A 9476-nucleotide genomic window follows, 5' to 3' on the forward strand; every position below is an offset into this window, starting at 1 on the left:
GAACATTAACTTGCACTGTTGCTACATGGCATAAAGGGCCATTTAGTCATATTAAGAAGCAATGTCATCTCTTTTCATGGATCTGTTTACATCCTGATATTTCAATTATATATGAGTTACTCAGCACTTTGAAAAAACTTAACTATTTTCCCTTTAAATGACCGGTCACTCCTTTTGTTTTATGCTACATGGCTGCAACATTCCGCATCACCTAGTGTGAAGGGTGTTACAGGTGAAAAGGTCATAGGAAATAAAAGGAAACAGAGTCACAAGACTGTTTACACCTTGACAATAACCTCACTTATGCTGTATTATCTTCTCAAGAATGGAAAAACTGGTCAGACTGGGAGTAAATTTATGCTTACAAATCCAATCATACAGGTTCGGTTTCAAGGATGCCAGTGTATCACATTGTTTAACTTAAAAAAAAACAACTAATCTCTGTGGTATCACCAAAGTCTCAAACAACCCACTAAACGAGTGTAGTGGGTCCAAAAACAAAACAGTGTAAGAAACTTCTCTGTGTGGAAGATTTTCAGTCCATATATCTCTAGTTAATCACCATCAGACAATAGTAGTAGAAGTAGCGAACGTAAACTCGTCTTAAGTCAAAAAGAATAATAAAAAATATATAATTTGAAATATTCTACAGAATTACTAAGTATTCAAAAGTAATCCAAGCAAGGCAGGCAGTCTGTTTCCAGTCAAAAATCCTTTATTAAGTACACAGACAAGCAATCCAAGTAAAACAAAAATAGAGTAAAGTAAATTCAGAGACAATTTTTGACAGAAAAGAAGAGTTAGTTCTAAGACTCACTCTGGGCCTAGAATTCAGATACCTATCTAGCAGAAGTCAGAGCCAAAAGTAAAACAGTCTTTCTAGTTAGCAATCCTCACTGTCAATTGCTTGAAAAAGCAAGTTCTGTAACTCCCACTAGCCTGGTCACCTATAACTGCCTAGCCCTCCCAACACCTGACCCTTTAAAACTGTATAGCCCTACCAGAGCCCAAACAGGAACCCTACAACATCCACCCATTACCTAACCCTAAGCTGGGTCCTCACTCCTTTATCCTTACCAAACAAGGATTGGATGAATTAAAACCAAAAATTAATGGTGTGTCTTCATACAACAGCATACATCTGCATGTACTGAACAATAAAATAACTAGCTGAAAAAGTAGATGAAAATATATATTAATTAAATAACACTAATAATGCCCTGGAGAAATAGGAGCCATGGCCTAGATTTATTCTTGACTAGCCTGAGTGTTTGATTACACAGCTTTCACAATAGATATGAAACATGACTAAATGAAATTGTCTTGACACAACTCACGCCCCCTCTAGGATGTTATTCATATAATAAGCTACAGTCCAAAATACTTAAACTCACAACATAAATAAATAAATAAAAGTAAAATGGAAAATGCTACTAAATAGAACTCTGCATGAACATGCAGTCAGCCAATACAAATGGCAGCAACCATACAGGAGATATCAGTCTCTACACATATAACTGACAAAGGGAAAACAATGCATTGCGACATACAAGAGAAGCAAATCTAGGAATGTTGAAACAGGAAGTTTTTAAGTTTCCTGTTGACAACATGCTGCTAGACCAGGACTGCTAGGCTGCACAATGACTGATTGTAAGAGAGGGAGAAGTGTTTTTATTGTTGTTTGTCCACCTTTGCTCCTGCAGGCAATTTTAAGCCTAGCTAATTATCCCTTGCTAGGCTTAAATCCTGCACCTTGTGTTTGTAAGGCAACCACTTTAACCATTAGGCCACCCTCCTAACCACTGTTGAATGTGCACCTCTTTGCTATCTGCTCTACTAAGATACTACAAAATAATTTTTAACACCTGAATATGCACTTTTAAGCTAAATTACAATATTAAACATTTGAAAATGTTAAAATATTTAAGTATTTCATAAGTTAAAGAAATGTATGTCAAATAAATGTTCTGTTTTTTGTTAGTTTGCAATTCTGAGAATGGAAACATTAAACACTGGCAATCATGCTATAAGCACAGGTTTTCAGCAGGGAGCACACAGAATCATGTAATGATCATATATATATATATATATATATATATATATATATATATATATATATATTTATATATATATACATACACACACACACACACACACACACACACACACACACACACACACACACACACACACACACACACACACAAGTTCCCTTCAGATGGTCGAACTTTTAAAAGTTCAACTTTCATATGACCGAGACCACATGATCGAACTTTTAAAAGCTCGACCAATCTGAATGGAGATCTCCATACACTGCAGGACGGGAAGATTACTGCAATGTAGTGTGATCTCAGAGTTGGTATATTTAATTAGCGGAGGGTGGGGGGGTTTCAGGGGGGCTTGCCCCCCTGCTGAACAGAGTTAGTGGGGGGTTTTTTGTGTGTTATGGTGTTTAGTTTACATGGTCAATGTTTCAAATGTTTGATCATATGGTCTTGGCCATATGAAAGTCGAACATTTGAGCCATCAATCATGTAAAGTAGACCCATATAAATATATTTATATATATATATATATATATATATATATATATATATATATACGCACACACACACACACACACACACACACACACACACACACACACACACACAGAGAAAAAGGATGAGACAGACAAGACAGATTGAGATATGCATAGGTAAAGTTAGTTTGGTACTACTCAAGACAACTACATCATCAAACTCTGAAATGGAAAATACCTATGGCATAGTAATTTGAGTGGAACAGAATTGGACTAAAACATCATAAAGTGTGATAAATAAATCTGATCAAGTTTTGTCATAGTTATGATTGCAAACCTCAAAGTCCATGTCTATGGAAGGTATAAAGCCCCACTTCATCTTTACACCCTGTTGCTTAATTGTGCATAGTTAAAATTTGCTTGACCTCAAAGATAATGCAGTACTCAGTTTTTGACAAGTATTACTATAACATCTGAGATTGTATAACCACCGAGTATGAATAATTCAGTTACAGGGGTGTGAGAGAGACTTCTTCCTTGAATGTTCACTCTTTTACAGACTGCATTCTTGAAAGTATATTTTTGGTTCTGTATTTCAGGTATACTCAGATTCAGCATTCAGCTATTTGGTCATCAGTACTGTGCATTTTTTGAGGTGTGGCATGGTTCAGACTTGGCTAATGAAAACATGTTATGTGTGTGTGTGTATGTGTATCTATATATATATATATATATATATATATATATATATATATATATATATATATATATAAATATATATATATATATATATATATATATATATATATATATATATATACATACATACACATATATACACACATATAGAAATAGACATATATACATCTCACACGCACACACACACACACACACACACACACAATTCTGACCGTTCAGTATTCTATGTTTTTTAATTTCTTTTCAAGCAGAGGGATTTGTTTTTAGCCCATCAAGGTGCTTGTGAATGAAGCAGTTCCGCAGTACACAAAATGACCTTCAGACTACAATGCTGCAGCACAGATATTCAATTACAGCACTCCTAAATGAGATTTAAATCTCTTTAATGCCAGCAAGAATCTCTGTTAGAAAACCTGCCTACTGCTTCAAGTATTTTCCTTGACTGAACTTGCAGTTTCCTCAGTTACTGTGTAAATTAATAAAACCCAGACAAATTGTATGTGATTTTCCTTTGTAAGAACCATAGATAAGGTTTTTGCCCTTGTTTGTGAGCTGGATTCCTTCTTTCAAGAGCTTTTTAGAAGATTCATATTAAAAAATTGCATTCTGTGATCCATGATTGCATTCTCTGATAAATTTCTAGTTTTCCATTTTCTTTCATACCAAGGTGTTTACCTGTGAAGGATAATATTCTCTTTTGTATGAATTTCCTTTTCAAGTTTTGTTCTCCCAAACACCCACATTAAACAAAATACATTGTCACATTTTTATGAAAATTGCTATGAAGTATATTAACCCATGCTTTCAAAAAGTGTGCTAACCCATTCAACAGTAATATTTTGATAAGACTTCAAGAAATAATAGTGTTACATTCAAAGTGTAGCCAGATTACTTTCCACTAGTTCCTTTAGATATAATTCACATCCTTTTTCAGACTAGTGCACAAAATGGTAGAGTAAAAAGATCAGAACATATTTAGAACCAAATGAAATTAATCATGTTACGATGGAAGATTCTGAGTAGCTCATTAACTCAGATTTACGAATGATTGCATCCTGTTTAATCAAGTCATAGTTACATTAATCTAAAATGGCCAAAACCCTGGGGTGGGGTGTGGGGGGAGCAAAGCTTATACCAGCAATACTCTCAGGATTGTAAAACAAACAAACAAACAAAACATTTTTGCATGAATGGACAAAAACAAATACACTCCTCCCATGGAGGTAAGCTTGCATACCCTTGAACTATAGACGTGGTAATCCCAAGCTAAGAGTAGGTTCAAGGGGTCAGCTTCAGACTGATTGGGGGCATGATCAGTTCTTTAGGTGGGGTTCCAATCAGTCCCTGCAAACAGTAATGGCAGTGATTTAAGTGTGGCCACTTACATAACAGTCAGGCAATGCTGGTTTATATGTTAAGATCTGTATAGCTGTTTGTTACAATTTAGCAGTGATGTGTGACATCATTTAACAAAGAGCTACTATGCTAATATATAATAGCTTTTAGCCCAGTGTTAAGAAGATATGTTTTCAGAGTCTGCAAAACTCTATCAAGGAAGCATCATTGCTGATTGCCACAGTTTAGCATGGGTGGAGCAAAAAATCATTCTGTATATTCTGGAAATATATGTAAGGTCTGCTATGGCTCTTTGTTAGCTAAAGCCTTTTTCTTTTAGTCCTCACAATGAGACGTTCAGGGGACTTTTTTGTTCGTTACTTCATATGGCGTGAGAGAGAGAAATAAATGGGGGATGGCATTTCTTAGGGCATCAACCATGCTATCTATACCTCTGACTGCAAGTTGATACAAACATGTAGAAAAGGGAGACAGTAAAAAAAAAAAAAACATTAGTCATCCTGTCCTTCTTCTCTGAGCCAGACTTCAGTTAATGCTTTCTTGCCATCTTTCCATTACAGTGTTCTGAGTGTCACTTAACTGGAGGTAGACAAACAGCAGGACAGCAGGTACCTGATTAACTTTGTGTCTCTGTGTGAAGGGTGTTAGAGGGAATATCCCAGTGACTTACACTTTTGCATTTATGTGCTGTTATCACTGGAAGTAAAATATACATTGTCCACTGAATCTATCTCTAGACTACACATGCCGTGCATTGTGCCTATTTGTTATTTTTCAGTTCAATCAGTCACTGTAAGCAATTGGTAAAATACTTGAAGTTCATCCTCTATTGCCAATGTGATGTAAACAAACCTAACGATGCAATGCATACCAATTAAATATCATATAAGCAACACAGCTGTGGTTATCTAAACAGCCACATCTGTGACTGTACTATACCTAATGGTACAGTAATAGCCTGAATGACTCATGTTACCTTTGCAGCCACTATGCTATTGTTTTTGGACTAGCTATGCCTTGATATGAAACATAATTATGATGCATGTATTTATTTCAATAACTCCAAAAATGTATTTTGTATTCTAGTTAATTTTAATCAACAATACTGCTACATGAGATTTCAGATGACCATTGTGCCACTCACATATGCACATAATAAATATTATTTCACTTTCATATCATCAGTGTATCGATTTTAGGTAAGCATTAGTGCACATAGCTAAAATGTAATGAATTTAATAAAAAAATCACTAAGCTAAATCCATTCCATCCATTTCTGAGGCTACAAGTCTGCACAGAAGAAAAAAATGAAAAAAAGAAAAAAATAACTATCCAGAAATTTCTATCTAATAAAATTTTCCAAACTGATAACATGCATGTACAATTAAAATAGCAAATCTGAATAATAGAAGTTAACATACATTGATACTTAAAACAATGTTCATAACCAACCTATAGAAAAAAATAAACAGCCAAACAAGACAGTCCAACCCCAAAAAATACAGATAACATTATTTAGAGGTAATATTGATGCATTTCTACACAATAAAGGTCAAGTAATAATTCCTAATGTTAATGTGTGTGCAAAAATGATCACATAACCAAGATGTATTAATAAAGAAGAGAAACACTAAACATTTGCTACATTTAAAATATATATATATATATATATATATATATATATATATATATATATATATATGAGATGCAACTGATTTAGGTAGATAATATGCATAATGCTTAATACTTTACAAATAAGGAATTCAAACTTGTATCATATCATCATGTTTTGTCAAGTAAGGTGTTACCTTTCTCTAAAGTAGCTAATGCAAAGTGACCACAAATATTTACCAGCAGGTTTCCTTTTGTGACACATCGGTAATTTCAGTACCTTTTTTTATGACTTAATATTGTACTTCCACTGGTTAATAGATGTATGAATTGTATTCTATTTGATTTACTGTATAATGTAAGTACATGCTGAGCTGCAGCCGCAAGACTTTTGTGGTTGGTCTTTTAAATAAGACTTGTGAATTCATATTACCTATATGTTTGTTTTCTGGCATTATGCCCCACAGAAAACCCTAAGCTAGTCAGAATCACAGAATGTGTTTTGAACTGTTTATGAAAAGAAAGTGGGAACAATATATTTAGATATCAGACAAAAAGCAACTAACATCATTTTAAAGCAATACAAACCAAAGACTATTTATCTGCCTTCATTAAAAGCTCACTTAATATGTCACCTATCTTTTCTTACAGGTGCTGATGCAAGAGGATCAGGGGCTTCTGCTTCTAATGCCTGCACATTCTCAGCTATTAGCACAATAATGATTTCTCTCACAGCAAGATCAAGTTTATGACAAAACGATATCAAAGGACTGTACTGTATAAACTACATATAGCTAGTTCTTTTTAATATCTTCAGTACTAAGTAACCTTGTTGTTTAAGTACTTTTTATTACTGGGAAATATCGTTTATGCTTATTTAGGAATGGCATTATACTTCCTGGAAGCAGGAATTAGCTTTGTCAGACGTTTTCTTGGACACTCTGCAATGCACTGAAAGCATCAGTAATATGATGTTACCAAAGCAGTTTACATATGTCCTTATATGCATATTTTTATGACGTTTTGGTGTTTTATAGAACTCAAAAATTATTTATCACATATTGTAGTTAGGAGCTTTTGTTTTGTGCTGTGAGATGCCATATATAACAATTAAGTGACTAAGATTATACAGCAACATATAGTCTATGTCTCAAAACAAATATAACTGATGTAATTAATAGTTCAAAAGTCATGTGGTAGCAACATAAGTAGGCTTTTGCCTAGCATCTCAAAAATTCCTAGATGGAATATATCAACTGGCTGGTATTTTATTTGATACAGTTTGCAAGCTGTTAATCATATAATTAGGCTGGACTGTTCTTGCCTTGAGAATAACATGGAAGATTGTTTGTTTTCCCTGCAATGTTCTTTTTCTAGAAATCTAATGATACTCCATGCATAATTACTAACTTTAATGTTTGAGCAACACATTGTATGGCAACACTGCATGTCCAAATATTTTACAAAAAACAACATGGTAGAATTTTTTTTCTTTATTCTGTTTTAGGGTTGATCAAATGGTTGGGGCTAAAGTAAGGTTTAACTAAGCCTAATGACATTTCATGGGCTACCTATCTTACGCACCAAGCCATATAAGCTCTAATGTTGAAATGAATGTACATTTCTGCCTCTTTAAGAGGTGCTTGCATTCTTTATAGCTATGTTAATTCCTTGTTTTTAAATAAAGAGTTTATTCAGGTATTTATAAACAAGTTGACTTGTAGATCTGCATATTTATATGATGTCAGACAGTGAGTTGGAACCTGAAGCAATGCCATGCACAGCCACAGTTAATTTTCAAGGATATTTAGTAATGAAGTCTTACTGTTCTGAAGTATATAATATTATTGGTTCAGAAAGCAGTTTTATGGGGCTGGGGAAATTTACAGGTTAATTTCAAACAAGCTGAAATGTAAATGAATATGTGTCAGGATGACTGCATACAATCAATAAAGCTTTTTTATAAATAGGCGTTATGTTTGAAAAAATTAAACATTTTGTGAATATTATGCCTCTTCATAACAGACATGTCTTTTAGGGTTCACTAAAAATCTGCAGTCCTCAATGTTTTACTATGCAGCTCATATAGAAATAATAACTCTGTTGCCCCCATCTTCACAAAGGACAACCTTGGATATTTGAATAATTTGTCAAAAACTGCTGAGACATAAGCATAATTGTATTCACAGTCACAAAACAGAGAACAGTTAGTGTTTAACCAAGTGATAGGCTTATTGTATAGAGCAGTGATTCTCAGTCTCTGTCACAGTGAATCTTCTCAAAACTAAGGAAAAATAATTGAGCATTACTGAAATTTCAACAAGGTAATCTGGGCCTTGATATACAAAAAGAATCCCCCCACTTCTCCATTCATCACACAGGTGTACACATACACACTGTGCACGCATGCACACACACACACACACACACACACACACACACACACACACACACACATAAAATCACAAATACACTTGAATTAGTATATTATTCTCTTACTGCTGTTTCACTTTGTAACATATATATATATATATATATATATATATATATATATATATATATATATATATATATATATATAATTACATTAAAAACTTACTGTAGAGTTAAGTGCACATTTGCAGACATGCTTAGTTATCCCATGAAATAAGCTCTGACCTCACTATTTAAAACCACTGATAGGTAAATGATAGTGAAACTCATTCTCCTTCTTAACAGTTCTTATAATTGATGCACAGACAGATTTAAACCCCTCTAAAAGATAACCAGGTGATTGGGTTCTACCACACCAACACCCTACCCTCTTCTTTCTTCAGCCTCAAATATGATTCAGGCATAGGGCACTGTCACCAAAAATTAAAGCAATACCTCAGCTGCAGCATGGTATACAGTAATTTTTGTTTTTCCTTTGGCTTCCAAACCTTGCAACCTCATGTTCTGAAAAGGACCTACTACAGAAAAAGCTAGGAATATAAACCAGAAAATGACAGACAAAACCCCATTTTGCTCTGTCAGCTGGCTGCCCTTTTGCCACAGAACTACATTTCAGCACAAAGGGCTAGCATTATGCTAGAAATAACTGAGAATACATGGAAGTTATGAGTTGCCCGGTTCTGCATTTATGAATACCTACATATCTTCTGGCATATATATTGAGCCTATTATAGTGACAGCACATAATTTGTAATCCAGTTTTAATAAACAGAAGAAAATTATGGGTTTTCTATATCCTTTTAATGCACAAATTCTGAGGAACTCCAGGGGTATTGATTTAGGACAGTGTTGTCAG

General features: G+C 34.1%; 1 protein-coding gene across 2 annotated transcripts in view; it reads left to right on the forward strand.

Moving 5' to 3' along the window:
• CNTN4 (contactin 4) overlaps window positions 1-8711 on the forward strand; it is a 3809844-nt gene extending 3801133 nt beyond the window's left edge. For both annotated transcript variants that reach the window (XM_044078010.1, XM_044078011.1), the window contains exon 24: window positions 6839-8711. In XM_044078010.1, the coding sequence (XP_043933945.1) occupies window positions 6839-6939 (101 nt within the window). In that variant the 3' untranslated portion in view covers window positions 6940-8711. The remainder of the gene's footprint in view (window positions 1-6838) is intronic.
• The last annotated feature ends 765 nt before the right edge of the window (window positions 8712-9476 follow it).

Source organism: Protopterus annectens, chromosome 7.part0, assembly GCF_019279795.1.
Source record: "Protopterus annectens isolate FY-2018-M chromosome 7.part0, PAN1.0, whole genome shotgun sequence".
NCBI classification, from domain to species: Eukaryota; Metazoa; Chordata; order Ceratodontiformes; family Protopteridae; genus Protopterus; species Protopterus annectens.